The sequence below is a fragment of the Medicago truncatula genome, chromosome 7 (genome assembly GCF_003473485.1).
Source record: "Medicago truncatula cultivar Jemalong A17 chromosome 7, MtrunA17r5.0-ANR, whole genome shotgun sequence".
NCBI classification, from domain to species: Eukaryota; Viridiplantae; Streptophyta; class Magnoliopsida; order Fabales; family Fabaceae; genus Medicago; species Medicago truncatula.
The window spans coordinates 31,717,739-31,735,174 of record NC_053048.1 but is presented as its reverse complement, the minus strand read 5'-3'; the positions used below and the strand labels follow the sequence as shown (position 1 = coordinate 31,735,174).

The 17,436-nt window shown below is 28.7% G+C and overlaps 2 protein-coding genes across 4 annotated transcripts; both read left to right on the top strand.

The window, feature by feature from the left end:
* The first annotated feature begins 8,733 nt into the window (after positions 1 to 8,733).
* On the top strand, positions 8,734 to 11,492 carry LOC120577061 (uncharacterized). Its single transcript, XM_039827968.1, has 7 exons — positions 8,734 to 8,876; positions 9,242 to 9,341; positions 10,307 to 10,529; positions 10,676 to 10,776; positions 10,957 to 11,000; positions 11,116 to 11,205; positions 11,384 to 11,492. The coding sequence occupies exons 1-7, from the start codon at positions 8,734 to 8,736 to the stop codon at positions 11,490 to 11,492; spliced, it is 810 nt and encodes a 269-aa protein (XP_039683902.1).
* Positions 11,493 to 13,789: 2,297 nt separating this feature from the next.
* Positions 13,790 to 17,350, top strand: LOC11409449 (cold-responsive protein kinase 1). Of its 3 annotated transcripts, none has more exons than XM_024769660.2 (6): positions 13,790 to 14,209; positions 15,506 to 15,630; positions 15,732 to 15,942; positions 16,051 to 16,288; positions 16,407 to 16,557; positions 16,811 to 17,350. In XM_024769660.2, the coding sequence occupies exons 1-6, from the start codon at positions 14,134 to 14,136 to the stop codon at positions 17,171 to 17,173; spliced, it is 1,164 nt and encodes a 387-aa protein (XP_024625428.1). In that variant the 5' UTR covers positions 13,790 to 14,133; the 3' UTR covers positions 17,174 to 17,350. The 3 variants fall into 3 exon arrangements, with proteins under 3 accessions (XP_024625428.1, XP_003623285.1, XP_039683238.1); XM_003623237.4 differs by having other exon boundaries at positions 13,795 to 14,209; positions 15,527 to 15,630; XM_039827304.1 differs by lacking the exon at positions 13,790 to 14,209 and adding an exon at positions 14,261 to 14,504 and having other exon boundaries at positions 15,527 to 15,630.
* The last annotated feature ends 86 nt before the right edge of the window (positions 17,351 to 17,436 follow it).

Sequence of the window (17,436 nt, the reverse complement as noted above, 5' to 3'; positions counted from 1 at the left end):
GTTTTCTTCTCCTTTCCTTCTAACAACTTTTTGAATGTTGATTTTGGGCTTCTGTTTTGACTGTGTTAGATTTTTTATATTAACATGATCTGACCCCTTTTGAATAACTTCTTTCATTCGAACCAAAGTTATTTACTTAAGTTTGTTTGCGAGTTTTGAATGTTTGAAGAGAGGGGAGGGGTTTGGAGAAAAAAAGAAATGAGCAAGTGGAAGAAATAGATGACATTGGGAGGTGAAAAAATAGAAGATGTTGAGAGGTGAAGGCTTTTGAGGTTCATTTTTCTTCATAATACAAAACCCTCCTCATTTGAGGAACTTGAAAATTGTATTTGAGGAAAGTTTTGGATGGTTTATATGAATTCTTCAAATTTAATCTATGTATTTACTAAATAGAGATATATTGGTGAAGAAATAATTAATGTACTTTGAAATTTGAAAATAGTCTTATAAAAAGGGACAGAGAAAAAACTCAAAAGGGTTATAATTAGGGACGGAAGTAGTATACTCCCTCCGTCCCAAATTGTATGTCACTTTAGAAAAAATATTTGTCTCAATTTGTATGTCGCTTTACAATACCAATGAAAAATTAATGTTATTTTTTCTATTATATCCTTAACTATTTATTACTTTCTCTTCTTTCAATTCCTTCATTTATCTTTCTCCGTGCTGCCGCACGGGTCATATACATTGTAGATGTAGTAGACAAAAACAAATCTCAATGCATATCAAAGAGAATGAAATATGTGGTCCCAAATATATGTAGATGTTGGAATTTGAACCTCAGACACCACACTTATTCACCTTAAAAATATTAAATTTTATCAATCGTGTGTTACTTCATTCTTTTGTTAAAATTATATGTCAATGTTATATTATTGGTATGTTACTTCATCTTTTTGTTTTTTTTGACAAAATGTTACTTCATTCTTTTGTAAAAATTATATGTTAATGTTATGTTATGTACCTAAAAATAGCTCATTCTTAACCTCAACATGTAAAATGTTTTATTTAAATAATTTTCCTTTTATCGAATATTTGGCCTTTACCGTAAATGATACCCTTTAACTGTTTGTTGAAATGTTTGTTCCACCTGTTTATATAGATTGCAAAATTCTGGTGCATTTTATTGTAGATATTTAACAAAGAGAGTTCAGTTCTAATTTGGATGAAAAGTGTAATATTAACAAAAAAAATGTTACTATAATCTTTCAAAACCCTTTTATTCCAATAGGGCGAGTTGTTTTGTTGAAGAAATAGGGCGATTTGTTTTGAAGAAATAGGGGAAATAAAGCGATGCCGATTTGCTTTGTTCATGAAAATAGGAGATTAGGTGTGAGCATTATGGTGGTTCATGAAAATAGGAGATTAGGTGTGAGCATTAGGGTTAAAACAGTAAAATTATGCAATAGGGTTTAGGTTAAAATTAGAGCTTACGAGTTAACTTTAATATATACGAAGATATCATTTATTGAGGACAATTTTGTAAAACAACTCATAATATCTCTTTCCCACACAATATTAATTACATTTCTTAATATGTGTGAAATGCCCAAAACGTCATACAATTTGGGACGGAGGGAGAAATATTCTTAAAATTAAAAATATATTAATCATAATCATTAATTTATCATTCTCTAAAAAACCACTCTTTCAAAAAATATTTTTTCATTTTTCCCTATATTTTCAACCCTCTAAAACCTTTTATTTCCCTCCGCTTCAACCTCCCAAACAAAGCCTTAAGAAAATCATATTATAAATTGGTTTTTTCTAAATTACCTTTGAAGAATGGTGGGTAATTTACCCACCAACCAATGAAAATGAGCAATTTATTTGTGGGGTCAAGATAATTCATGAATATGTGCTTATGTGGCTAATGTGTATTGGTTGAGGTAAATTACCCATCCTTCTTTCATGGGTAGCCTAGTTGTCACCTTATAAATTTAGTTAAGTTTAAAACAGATTGTTGCATTTATTAGGTTTTTTTTTTTGTATTAATTTAGGTTCTGATTTTTATTTAATTTAGGTTCCGTTGTATTTTTGTTTTATCTGATTTAAATTTATTTGTCATGGATTTTCATGTTAAAATTTATAGTGGTGATGACCTCCGGTCAAAATTTTAAAACATTGATACAATCAAATCATATGACCATTATCAAAGTTCCATCTTCATAGGTTAGTTCCTATAGCATCTCTATAAATATACACAGATATTGCTAAAATTCTACACTATAGTAAATTTTAAAATTTCCATTAAATATTTAATTTGTATACGCACATGCACCAATCAAATCACTATACGACATTTTTTGTTTTTTTATGTTAGATTTTAAAATATCTTTACAAATACCTATTTGGCATGATTTATTTGTTAGATTCGTATAAAGAAGTTTTAAAACAATTTTTTAGAGGAAAACAATTTAAGCATAAAAATTATTCTCATATTTAAAATATGGTGTAAACTCAAGGTACATGACCCACTGCATCTGCTTACATGAAATCAGTCGGCCGTGAAAATAATCGATTTCGGTACAACCGAGTTTAAGAAAGAGAGTAAGAGAAAAGGAGTAAGTTGTCGACGATTGCCCAAACTTAAAGAAATGAGGTATGCATGCGGGATATGTATATGTATCTGATTGATTTATGGTTGGATTTCAAGAAGGGGAAGAGGTGTATATATCAGTAATGGAACACAAACATTCGGTTGAGTTTGCTAGTTGTTTGACCACTTTGCTTTGTAATTTTATGTCTTTTGCTAAAGAACCTTTCTTTTTTCATTCTTCTTCTCACAGTCAATAATATTTGCTCTGAGTTAGCATATCTACTTGATAAATTATTTTTCTAACTTGTTAAATAATTTTTATAAAAGACTAATTCATATTGTTAAAAAGTTTGGTTGACTTAAAAAATATTATACAATGAAATATTCAATTAAGTTTTTTTTGAAACATTAATTAAGTAGTTAGACTATTATTTAACAACTCACACACAGACACAACAAGGTAATACATATTATGAATAAAAACACTCTTTTTATATTATTTACATTTACTTTTTTTTTTTTGAAGGAATATTATTTATTTACATTTACTTAATTACGTTAGTTTGTTGTATCATAGAGGTTTTTAATTTTTGTAAAAAAAAACTTTTTGAATAAACCATAAATTTATTTGATATATAGCTAACACATGTAGTTGAAATATTCTTGATATAATATTTTTTTTTTTAATTTCACTTTTAAAAATTGTTGACTACCTTGAGGGGATTTCAACCAATCAATTAAAAATATCATTTTTGATTGATTTTCTTTCTCGATGCATTTTTTAGTCATATATTAGCAAAGATCTTGTACAATGATTTACAGAGACAAAAGAAAATTAAGGAAATATTAACAATTAATTTGGGATTCTGAACTTCTCTTCAAATATGGGAACCTCGATTGTCGTTAAATTTTTTAAACAATTTTTAGGTAACTTATTGATCGATAGTTTTCAATTAAAAACCCAAATAGTATATTTTTAATTAAAAATTTGATTAATCAAATTATTTTCCCAACCTTAAAGATAATGACAACCGTGAACTTCTACTAAAGTAAGAAATCGTTGACTGTCGTCAAAATTTGAACAACTTTTAAACATTATCGTATACCACTAGAAACATTTACGAAACCCTATCCAACTATATATAATAATACTAATATATTGATTAATATTTTATAATTAAAAACTCTAAAGTACATTTTAAAATAAATACTTTAGTTTAATACAAAAAGAAATAATAAAGTTTTTTTTATTTGTTGGTGATATAAGATATATAAGAAATATACTTAAATATCATCTAATTTTGATCCGTCTGTTGAGAGTTAGTGTCTATGAAACATTAAAGTTTAACAATTATTTGTGCCAAAAAAAAAAAAAAAGTTTAACAATTATTTTTACTCATTTACGAAATCGTTCATTTCATTATAAAATCACCTAATTTTGATCCATCTGTTGAGAGTTTGTCAATGAAACATTAAGTTTAACAATTTTAACAACACACTTGAATTGAAACTTAACCTCGGTATTTCTTTAAATTGGAAAATTGAAAACAACTTTGCTATTCAAGAAGGACTCATTACGTAAATTAATCTTCTCTCTTACCTAATCTTCATTCGTTTAATGTTGAAGGGATTATAGTTTGAGTTATTATCATGAAATAAATTATATAGACGATAATCTTCATAATATACCTCGAAAGATAATAGTCAAATATAACTGAAAAGTGAGAAGCACACTAAATTGAGCTGGGAAAGGAAAATCATTTAAGATATTTTGAGAAATTGAAGAGGAGATTTTTTTTTTTTTTTTTGAATTAGTTTAGGGCTTAAGATAAGAATCATAAGATGGCACAAATGTAATGTGATTTTTTTTTTTCTTCAACTTTTGCTTGTAAATTTTATGGTACTTTGTGTTCGCAAAAGTGTATTTTATCATAATCATTTGTGCAAAAAGAAAAGAAAAAAGTTACAAAAGCGTAAATGGAAACAAATGAGATACCAAATGAAAAATTAATGCTGCTGATATTTCTCGTACAATTATATAGTGTTAAATGATAATAATTCATAATTTGTCCATAAAATAATAAAATATTACAAAATTTTATGCAACTTCTATAAAAAAAAGTAGTTATTTCATAGATAATAAATACATAATACATAAATATAACAATGATTATAATTTACATCACTTTGTATATTTGACATATATAATATTTATTCTCGTATGATATGTATAACAAATGAACAACAAGTGAGATACACATTCTTTGCAAGATGTATTGGTTGTTTGTTTGTTGGTGTTGATTTAAATACATGATGAATCCAATATTCATATTTAATACATGAATAATGAATGAGATATGTATTATTTACAAGGTATATTGATGATTTGTGCATGCAGTTTGTAGTGTTCTGTGTGATTGAAATTCATGACTCAAAGAGGTTTAATTTATGAGAATAAAAAAAGGGTTAATAGTGTTTTTCACCCCTGTAATATATGTCATTTTCGGTTTTCGTCCCTGTAAAATTTTCGGTTTGATTTGCATCATTGTAAAACTTTTTTTTTTCTTCCAAAAAACACATCTCCCCCATCCAACTCAGCAAATTTGCTTACATGGCGCTGATTTGGCATTTTTTTTCATTTTTTATTATTTTTAATTGACCACGTGTAAAAAAACATTTCCACATCAAATTTTACTTTTAAAATATTTGAAAATAAATTTTAAAAAATAAAAAATTCAAAAAGATATTCAGTTTTTTTTCCAAAAAATCGAAAAATAATTTTTAAAAAATTCAGAAAAATAGTCATATTTTTTTTGGAAAAATAAAAAAAAAGATTAGATTTTTTTTTTTCAAAAATTTGAAAAAAATCTATTAAAATTTTTTTCGATTAAAAAGATTTAAAAAAATTATGGGATTTAATTTTCAAAATACAAAAAAAAGAATCTGAATTTTTTTTAAAGAAAAAAATCTGTATACAAATATAGAAAAAATTCAGATTTTTTATTCGAAAATTTTAAAAAATCTGACCTTTTTTTCAATTTTGAAAATTAAATCCCAGAAATTTTTTAAATCTTTTTAATCGAAAAAAATCTTAATAGTTTTTTTCTTCTAATTTTTGAAAAAAAAATCTAATTTTTTTTTTCGATTTTTCCAAAAAAATATGACTATTTTTCTGTTTTTTTATATTTCGGAAAAAATCTTAATATTTTTTCTGAATTTTTTAAAAATTACTTTTCGATTTTTTTTTAAAATTTTTGGAAAAAAAAACTGCATATTTTTATGAATTTTTTTATTTTTTAAAATTTATTTTCAAATATTTTAAAAGTAAAATCTGATGTGGAAATATTTTTTTACACGTGGCCAATTAAAAATAATAAAAAATGCCAAATCAGCGCCACGTAAGCGAATTTGCTGAGTTGGATGGGGGATGAGTGTTTTTTGGAATTTTTTTTTTTTTACATGGATGCAAATCAAACAGAAAATTTTACAGGGGTGAAAACCGAAAATGACCTATATTATAGGGGTGAAAAACAATATTAACCCTTTTTCAAATTATTATTATTAGAGTGAAGACCCATTTGGTCCTTGACAAATTCCATAGAGGGCTAACCAGTCCTCAACAAATGAAACGACCCTGTTTAGTCTTTTACAAAATTTAAGCAGAGACAATTTCGCCCCTATGTCAATATTTTTCTCAAACCTATTTTTTTCTTTCTATTTTTGACTTATGATTGGGCATCCAAATGTTTTACTGATTGCCACATGTGTAATTTAAAAAAAATAAGGGATATTTAAGTCCCCACTAAAAAAAATTGGGACAATTTAATACCGTAAAAATAATAAAAGCAAAATTGGTCATTATTTTTCAAGTTTTTCATGAAATTAGATAGATTTTTAGCAAGTATACTAAAACTATCAAAGTAATAAATCAAAGTTCGTATCCACGAGAACTCTGTTAATTCAAATTAGCAATAAGGTTATGATCTCGGATGCACGAAATTGGAGGGTTGCCCTAGGCAGTTGGTTTGATTGCATAAAATTAAAAAAAGTTGTAAATTTGTTTTGAAAATATTAAGAGAGATGGGATCAGGTCTTTCAAATCCTCTAATTACGACTGTTTGGTAAACTTCACCTATTTTATATGAATATTCCTTTAGTTTTACGATGATTAACAAAAGTAGTTCATATCAATTCCTCGAGTCAGAACTCTCTTCTCAGATTACACTCCCTAATTCCTTATGTGGTCTAATATTCCCTGAAAGTTTTCAAAGTGTTAACCTAATATTACAATTAAACGATTATCCATTCATAGACAAGCCCTGTTTAATTGAACAATCCAATTATGTCTAAGTTGAAAGCTTTGGTCAGTAGTCATTCATACTTACGAATTCATGTTACATATGATTAGTATATAAAAAGCATTAAGAACAATTGGATTGAATAAAACTAAATTAATATTCACATGCAATAGAGTTTCACAGCGACATATTTCAAACAAGTCTACATACGAATCATCTCCAGACCTAATCTATGGTGATTTAGCCACTCGTAATGAAAATTAGTAATAACATAATCATCTGAAGCATTAAAACATACAAAGATGGACTATAAGTTGGATGGAAGACCACCTCTTTAGTCTTCCACTCTCAAAATCGTGCTTCAAATCTCCAAAATTCAAAACCCTTATATTTTAAACCAATTTCAGCTTAAATATGCAAAACGGTGCCTAAAACCATGACACGATTTGCCTTAAAACCCTAAGGATCCTTCTAGATGCATCTTCACAATCGTGTCACAATTATGCCATCGTGACATGTTTTTGTAGACAAAGAATTTCTTTAAATCTAGGCATTTGTGTAACGACACTAAAATTGTGACACGTTACAATTAATTCCAATTTCTTAATATTTTATACTTTTTGCACCTCCATGCTGTCTTAAATTGCTACATACTCAATATAACATCAAAATAAGTCTACAAAATTACTTAATGACAACATGCCATTAGACCCATTTTGATCCTTGACAAATTATCTAGGGGAAAATCAGTCCTCAACAAATGAAACGACCCTGTTTAGTCCTTTACAAAATTAAACCGTGACAATTTCGCCCCTATGTCAATATTTTCTCAAACCAGTTTTTTATTTTATTTTTTATCATTCTATGTTTGACTCGTGATTGGACATCCAGTTGTCTTACTGACTGCATGTATTATTTAAAAGAAATAAGGGACATCTAAGTCCGCACAAAAAAAATTTGTGACAATTTGATCCCTGCAAAAATAATAAAAGTAAAATTAGTCATTATTTTTCAATTTCTTCATGACAAAAGAAATATAAAATGTAGTTTCCCCTAAAAAAAAGAAAAAGAAAATGAAGTTTGTTATATTTTAAGAGACCAAATTGGTGATTTAAAAATGTTGTAAATTGTTACGGGAGTGATATTCGCTTCAACTGTTAAAGCCACAAGTTTGTTATAAGACCTCAGGGCCGGCCCAAGGGGTAGATACCCCAAGCAAGGGTTTTAGGCGCTGACAATGTTCTTTTTTATCTAAGGGAATATGACCTCCAGTTAATGATAGATCTAATAGTTCATAGTGAGATGATATCTGAAAAAAGCCTGGGAGAAAGACACAAATGCCTCCAAGAAAAGAAAAGAAATGTGTCTTACATCCCATTGTGTCAAAAGAAATGCCTCCAGTTAATTTTTATTTTTACTTACACTTTAACTTTCTCTTTGAAACCTGAGTAACTCAGCAACATCTCCTTCATCATTCATCCCTTTGTTTACTTCAAATTTTTTTTCTTTAGACTTTTGATTTTTCCAATTTCACATTTACAATGTCTTAACAAAGATTAAATAAATTGTTTTTGATTATTGATTGAAAAATAAATGTTAAATAAAATTGACTATGATAATTTAATAAATGATTTTACATTTAAATATTTTTGTAAAATAAATTTTAAATAAAAATAAAATATTAATATTGTTTTTAACTAAAAAAACTTTACTTTAGAGTTCACTTTAGGCCTCATCAAATGTTGGGCCGGCCCTAAAATACCTAGTTTAAAAGGTTAAATTGGACTATCTTTCTGACTTCTATTTCACCACCCAAACTTTCTATAAAAGCCAAAGTTAAACTATATGTCATTTGTTTTTGCGTGCTGACTTTTGCTGCAACAAGTTAAGCGAATAATGGTTGACCTTTCTCAAAGCGATTTGGAACCGAGGCATAACCCACCGTCGCACACCAACGCACGTACATTCAAATACCACTCTGGAATCTCCTTTCATTGGTCCGTGGAAGAACAACTTGCTCTTCAAGAAGTACTTGCTACGTAAGTTACTCTTCTCTTTTACCTGTTCTTTATTAGTTAACTAACAATAATTTAAGTTATAAATAAATAGTCATCATAATATAAATTTAAAGATAATTGTCAAATAGAACTGGAAAAGTGAAAAGCACACTGAATTAGTTTAGGGCTTGAGATAAGAAAGGCAGTATAATCACATCAAGATCGTACAAAATCGTAAAATCCAAACAAAAACGCAGAGTTTTAAAGAGTTTCGAAGAATTTTGTCCATTTTTTTAATCATTTACGTATAAGTATTTTGTGGACTTTAAACTAAATTTCAGATATACATTAATTGTTTCCTTTTTTGTTTTTTTTTGACAATTTTTTTCTTCAATTTTTGCTTATAGGTTTGCCTCATATTCCAACATAAAACTCTATGCAAAGATAGCAACAAAGATACCGACTAAGACAATACGCGACATAGCACTCCGAGTCAAATGGATGAAAGTAAGCTATAATTTTTTGGGTTAAATATATTTTTGGTATTTTATAAATATATCAATTTTTTTGTTTTATTTCCTCTAAAATTTTCCTTCCAACTTTTAATTTATGTAAAATTTTTAATCCTTATTTTTGAAGTTAATTTTTGTATTTTTTAATGGAATTGTGTAGAATATTGTAAAAATCTCTCCAAGTAAAAGATTATATTTTTTTTTAACAAAACATAAATTAAATATTAATTTTTAACCGTCAAAAATATAAAAATTCATATTTAATTTATGTTTTGTTAAAAAGTTATAATTTTTTTGGAAAAGGTTCTTATAATATTTTAAATTTTTATTCAAAAATATAAGTTCTACATATGATTTACTTTAAAGGAAGGAGAGACCAAAAGTAAAGATGGAAAACTTGTGGGGACTAAAAGTTGAAGACATTTTTTAGAAGGACAAAAATAAAAAGTTGACATATTTATAAGGACAAAAAACATATGTATCCCCTTTTTTTCTTTTTTCTCTCTTAAACATTTATGTCATTCTAAAAGTATTGAGTTGTTCTTAGCTATGAAGATTGGGAAATGATAATAAATTACGAATATTAATTATATATTTTTTAAAGAATTATAAGATGCCTCGTGTTTAAGGAAGTAATTATTTTCAGATTATTAACAGAATTGGTTTGCATTTTTTGTATAGAGTAAACAAGATGGCACGAGGAAGAAGGATGATCACAATTTGACAAATAAAAGTAAAAGCCAAAAGGTACTACTTTTGTTCTTTTGATATTCATATTACCATACAACTCTTCAGAATGATATTACTTACTCTATATACTGATAATAAGTCTGAAACAAAATTGTGACTTATGCTTGAATATGCAAATATTATATCACATAGTGTATTTATCGAATGTTTTTTGTTTATATTTATATACTTGTTCAGTAGTGGGCTTAGATGTTTTGGATTTTTTTTCAGGAAAAAATTGTTGATCTTGCAATCAAGTCGTCTAACTCTGCTGCGCAAGTAAACATTCTCCCAGAAAGAGTTGTTGATCATACAAACCAGTCGTCAGACACTTCTGCGCAAGCAATTCTCAACATTCTCCCAGAAAGAGTTGTTTATCATGCAAACAAGTCATCAGATTCTGCTGCGCAAGAAGAGTTAAGGATGGACAATGATGGTGGCATCTCTTTGGAAGGTTGGTTCCTTAGTAGCTTTAAAATCATTTGATATTTGAATACATAATTTATCTTTTGGAATGTTAAGCTTGGCATCTTATCTATTTGCATGTCCAGTTTAATTTTTAAAGCATCTCCTTTGAACTTTGCATTTTGCTTTTGGCAGCAATTTTAGAGGCCGCAAAGGCACTATTGGAGCACAACAAACAGCTCTTAAGTTTAATCGATGGAAATCTTGCTTCTATTGAGACTTTTAATTCAACGAAGGTAAATCTTGCTGTTTTGATCTGAACTGATTTAGTTAAACCTATTGTACATGAAAATAATCTCCTTTGTTATGTCATAATCAATGTTCTATTACTGGTTTTCAATCTTATATCTATATTGTTTGCATTCTTAACCCATGGCTGTAATACTTACCGATCATTTTTTTCGTTTCTTTGCTAGTTCACGGAGCATGAGATCAAATTTTTCGGCCAATTTTTGCATGAGTAAGTTGTCAACAGTTTTTAGTTGTTTATTATTATTATTAGTCTATTTATAATAAAGCATAGCAGTTCAAGTCCTATGTTTGTCTTCTTACATTTTGGCTGGTAATTGTTGCAGACGGCAGGAAGCCTTTCGAAGTAAACTCAAGGAGGATAACATGGTTCTTTTCGAAGAAATCAGATATAACATCAATAGAGTTTTGAACGCGTAAGTTGTAAACAGTTTTTAGTTGTTTATAAATATTAGTCTATCTATAATAAAGCATAGTATTACAAGTGATATGTTTCTCTTTTCACATTTTAAGTGTTCAAATGATTATAAATGTAAATTTATTTCAATATGACTCTAAGTAATCTTTTCTTTTTTCTCTCCATTTTTTCTGCAGTACGAATAGCAAGCAAATGCCACCTCTTTCTGATCGTCTGAATGAAATGGAGAAGAGTTCCTTCCTTCGATGGATAAATAACGGATTATGTTCACAACTTCGTATCTGAACTGAAGATGACCAAGCATTTATCACTGTACAAAAAAGAAAGTATATAAGTTGATATATCCTTGTAAAGTCTTGTACACATTGTTGTTGCTGCATTCAGTTTGATCATAGTGATATGCATATATAACTTGTGCATGAATGTATATCAGATATGTAGTTTACATTTTAAGTTGAAAATAATTAGTATACTGGTTCAACACAAGTGTAACTTCAATTTGTTTTCACTCATTCACACCTATATTGAGTTTTAGTCTATGAGATTGTTTGCTTTCCTTTTGTCAAAATTGTTTCAGTTTTTAACTATCAAGTCCAAATATTTCAAAAGTGGAAAATTATTGGTGTCGTGTTTGATAGATACCTTATACCGATACTCGTCGTATACGTCATAAAAGAATTATTGGTCATCTTAGAAAGTACCCAATCATTTTTTATCATTTTAAAGTATTTTCTTCAATACTTTTTTGGATACGTCTCACAAACTATAGATATGTTCGTCAAATGGAAAGAGACAAACATCTATGTTGCTTCGGCACTTCAAATTGAAGATATGTCTAGTGTCGAGTAATTACATTTTAAATTACTTCTATTTTTTTTTAAAAATTATTATCAGTGTTGTTGTCAGGTATTTGATGTCCATATGTATATGTCATGACATATAATTATACATTCAATTACTTATATATTTTTTTCAAACCCCTATCATTGGAAAAATTAAGATTCATTTATCTAGTGTAGAACTATTTTCAACTAGAATATCATTTGATTTGTTATCAAGATTCTCCCAATGTCTTGGTAATAAATATCAAAATGAGAAATATATATATATATATATATATATATATATATATATATATATATATATATATATATATATATATATATATATATTTATAAACTTCACCATGATTTTTAATAATAGATGAAATTGGACACATCATTAGGAATACTTGAATTATCATCAATTTTCTTATTTTCGTTTTCATGATCCAATTGTTCCAAGTTTTTGTATGGCTCACTTGATAGTGAAATTTAGGGCTGAAAACACTTGATGGTGGGGTGGTATATATCAAAAATATCATTAGGCCTAAAAACTATGTTCATGTTTGGCTCCATGGTATGATTTGCTGTATAAACCCTCCTAGGGACAGATCCAATTCATGGCTAGGTGTGGCTAATTCTCTCAATTTTTTTTTTTTTTTTTTTTTTACATATGAAGGATGTCTATAAAAATAAAGTGTTAGAGAAACTTGACGTCTTGTTTTGTCACAATTAACAATTGTTAGGGTTATAATAGACATACACTAATAATTTTTGCCCAAATAAAATTACTAAAAATGTTATTTTGATTGAAATAGTATAGTTTTTAATTTCATTGAGCAAATTAATTTTTGACATTATTAATTCTGGATCCGCCCCTGAATCCTCCTATAAAAAAATTTCCGCTTCCTACAAACCTGGCCCTAGGCCGTCAGCCAAGGCTGGCCTCTGTTCCTCCCTCTTGTTATATTCATCCCAAAAAAAAAAAAAAAAAAAAAAAAAAAATATATATATATATATATATATATATATATATATATATATATATTAATTTTACTTATCCACATCTTAAATTAAGTTTTATGCATTACCACTGAATTCTCACAATATTGCCTCACATTTGTTTTTCCCTTCATATTTTCTAGAATACATATAACTGAATTATCTTATAAGTATTTGGTAAAATATTTTTTAAAAAAATAATAAAATGAAATCTAATATTTCATGTGTACGTATTTGTGAAGTATCTATACTATACATCATTCGATCATTATTATAAATAAAAATTTACATTTTAGATTAATTCAATAAACAGATTTATAATGTAGATCATATACATTATTTATTAAATAACCTTAAATGTAAATTTTTCTTTATTGAAAAAAGTTACATTTCTTATAGGTGCTATTGATTTATCTCGTAAATTCTTCAATTGTATATGTAATCTTAGTAACGACACGTGACAACCAATTCAACAAAGTCATTATTTTTTTTTTGAGGGGACAAAGTCAATATCTTTTCTCATATAGACAAAAAAAAAAAAGAAATATTTTCCTTAATTCTCCTATCCTATGTTTGGTCCCCTGAATTTTGACTCTTTCTTGTCTAGACTAGATGACGACTGATTCCATGACTGTATGACGCAGTCATTTGTTCATTTCATGAAACAAAGGAAAGTAGAAGAAAAAAACACGGACAAAGAAAAAACATGTCACTTTCAAAATTTATTACCCACATACACACTACTCTTAGAACTTTGTCCCTCCTTTCCTATGATAGCTTTCTTGACCCTTTCATTTCATTTCCCTTTTTAACAATTCATTTATGAATTCACACGTTCTTTCCAACCTCACAATATTTGCTACCATCATTCATATATTATAAAGTAGTTGGTTGCCTTTCTTTTTCTCATAGTAAAGACCTTAGCTTTTCATTTTTTTACACCCCCATAAGTTTGAAAAAAAAAAATGTTCTATTTACCATTTATTGTGAATTTAGTGTTTTCATAGTTTTCAACTAGGTTGGTTATTGGTTTTGTTGATATGTGTGATGAGTGATGTATTTGTGAAGCAAATGTGGTTGGAAGATTTGATGGTAGCATAGTCATGATTTGCAATTGTTTTGGTGCCTTGAATTGGTCTAAAGGGAAAGGTGAACCTGCTGAGCAGCTACATGAACAAGGTACAGAAAATAATAAAGCTTAAAATTTTTCATTTTGGAGCAATTATTTACATAAAAATATAATTGTCATTATTTATTGTCTTGTTTGTGCCCTTTCATCTTTCCTGTTCAAATTTTAGATAAATGTTTTTACAAAGGTTGAATTGCCTATTTATTTGTAGCAATAGAGGGTTGGTTAATTCATGCAGAGATTTCATTTTCTAGAAATTTTGTGTGTTCTCTTTCTTTTGTGTCTTTAGATAGTAAGACATATCCAAGATGTAACATATTTGGAAGACAGCTATGTCCTTAGTAGGTAAGAAGCCGGTAAAAAATTTCAAAGATGTATTGGTGAAAATATTTCTAAATTTTATATTTCATGGGTATGCATAGGGACGTATCAGATGTGTATCGATATCAGATACATGTTACACAATGATGCTTTTCTGTTTTTCAAGTATCAGCGCTTCATAGGTTGCATGTTTTATTTGGGGAATTGGGACGGGGTAAGGGTTGCAACTTAATCTTGGTTTTGGAGCTTAGGAAATTTAATGTAGTACTATGTTGCAGGTAGTGTTAAGTTGAAAGAAACTAAGCTTTAGGAAGATGTTATGGCTTCATTTAGTAGTACAATTATAGGTATAGTTGTTCTCTTTTTGATTCTTTCCTCATATAGTCAAAAGTCAAACCATGACCATGTGTATTAGTAGATAAATTCCAAATTTACAACGCCAGGATTTATATGTTGCTGAGCATAATTAAATGCAGGTCAAACTTTAAGTCAATCTGCAGAGTTATAGTTTGTATCTCTCGAACCACCTTATATTTTGTTAGATTAGTTTATTTGAACTTATATATTGACATAAGCACTTATGAGACCACTTGAGAGAACTTATGAAATCAACTAATGACATGTTCATAAGCTGTTTTCAGGGTATTACCATAAGCTCATCACAATAGCTTATTAAAATAACTTATAACTTGTAGGAAAATAGTATGTGACTTTGTTTTAAAGATATAGCTTATATATAATCACTAAAATTTGAGCGGTTTTCAGCATATTTCCACAAGCTCTCCACAATATCTTATGAAAACAACTTATAGCTTATATGAAAATAATTTGACTTTACTTTTTGTTAAAGAAATAGCTTATACATAAGCACTAAAACATGATAAAGTCTTATTGATGTTTATCGTATAAGCGCTTAATTAAGTTGTTTATCAAAACAAGGTTTTAGTACTCCTGAGTTCAACTTTATGGGACAGATATCCTTTTTAAGAAATTTTGTATTGATTGTTTTTCTTTTGTGTGTAAAGCTTTGTGTTTGTGGTTGACAGTGATGAAAACTAAAAGCTTTAGCTATAACTCATTGAGATCTGCTACGGGAGATTTTCATCCTTCATGCAAAATTGGTGGAGGAGGGTATGGAGTTGTCTACAAGGTTAGGATCATAACCAATGCTTTTTTCATCTTTTGTTTTGTCTTATTTCTTAGTGCTTACTACCCGAAATTAATTTGTGTCATTGTCATTAACATTTGTAGGGTGTTTTAAGGGATGGTACTCAAGTCGCTATCAAGTCTCTTTCTGTAGAGTCTAAACAAGGAACTCACGAATTTATGACAGAAATTGCTATGATATCTAATATACAACATCCAAATCTTGTGAAATTAATCGGCTTCTGTATCGAGGGTAATCATCGAATATTGGTGTATGAGTTTCTCGAGAATAATAGCCTCACAAGTTCTTTATTAGGTGATTTGTACTTTTATATCATCATTATCTAAATTAAATGGCCATTTAAAACTTTCCACTTTTGAAAACAGTTATTATCTTCGTAGTTAAACTTTCCTTTTTTAACAGGTTCAAAAAGTAAATGTGTTCCTCTGGATTGGCAAAAAAGGGCTATTATTTGCCGTGGTACAGCTTCGGGTCTAAGCTTTCTTCACGAAGAGGCTCAGCCAAACATTGTTCACAGAGATATCAAAGCCAGCAACATATTGTTGGATGAGAATTTCCATCCAAAAATTGGTGATTTTGGTCTTGCAAAACTTTTCCCTGACAATGTCACACATGTTAGTACTCGAGTTGCCGGAACAATGTAAGTATAAATGCATAATTTTACATTAATATATATCATATTATGTGACTGGTACCAGAATTTTGCTTTTCAGTTATCGCTTGATAGTTTAATCTTTGTTTAACATTTATCTGAGCAGGGGATATCTTGCGCCAGAATATGCGCTTCTAAGACAGCTTACAAAGAAAGCCGATGTATATAGTTTTGGGATCCTGATGCTTGAAATAATCAGTGGTAAAAGTAGTAGCAAAGCTGCATTTGGAGACAATATTTTGGTTCTGGTCGAATGGGTATGTTTCTGAGTCCTTTTATATGAATAATGTTGACCATGGAAGTTAAAAACGGTTAATCATGCTTTACAACACAACTGAAATTAAGGTTTCACACTCTAAGGAGTTTCCTCAGAAGACGCCCAGTAGAGGAATTTCAATGAGTTGAGCAGAAAACACCTATGTTATTAGCTTTTCTTGTATATTTTTTTTATTGTTGATCATTGAAGTTGCAATATATTAGTTTCTCCTAACATGTCATTCATATATGCAGGCATGGAAGCTGAAAGAAGAAAACCGGCTTCTGGAACTTGTTGATTCAGAAATAACCGACTATGATGAGAATGAGGTGTATCGGTTCCTTGTGATTGCTCTATTTTGCACCCAATCAGGAGCTCAGCACAGACCAACCATGAAACAAGTTCTACAAATGCTTTCCAGACAAGTTCATCTTAATGAGAAGGCATTGACTGAGCCTGGAATATACAGATGGAATGCTTCCGCAAAGACGAGTGGTTCTTTGAATGAGATTTCATCGTCATCTCAAGTAATCAAGCACAAAAAATATGAAAATCGATGTCAAACCTCTACGCAATTTAGCGGTACAGATATTGTGACAGAGATGTTTCCTAGATGATGGTTACTATTTACAAATGATGTTGGTTCCATGTTTCTGGTATATGATGTATTTATCGTTTAGTTATTAGGATACATGTGGTTCCAAAGGGAATCATGATTCATTATGATGAATCTTATTTCTTATATTGTTGGATACTGCATTAAATAAATGTTCATATATTTACTTCTGTTATTGCTTATTGGTTCCACATTCCATAAAAACATTGATCAGCAATAACACGTTTCAAAGAGCCAAACCCATGTTTCAAAGAGCTAACAGTG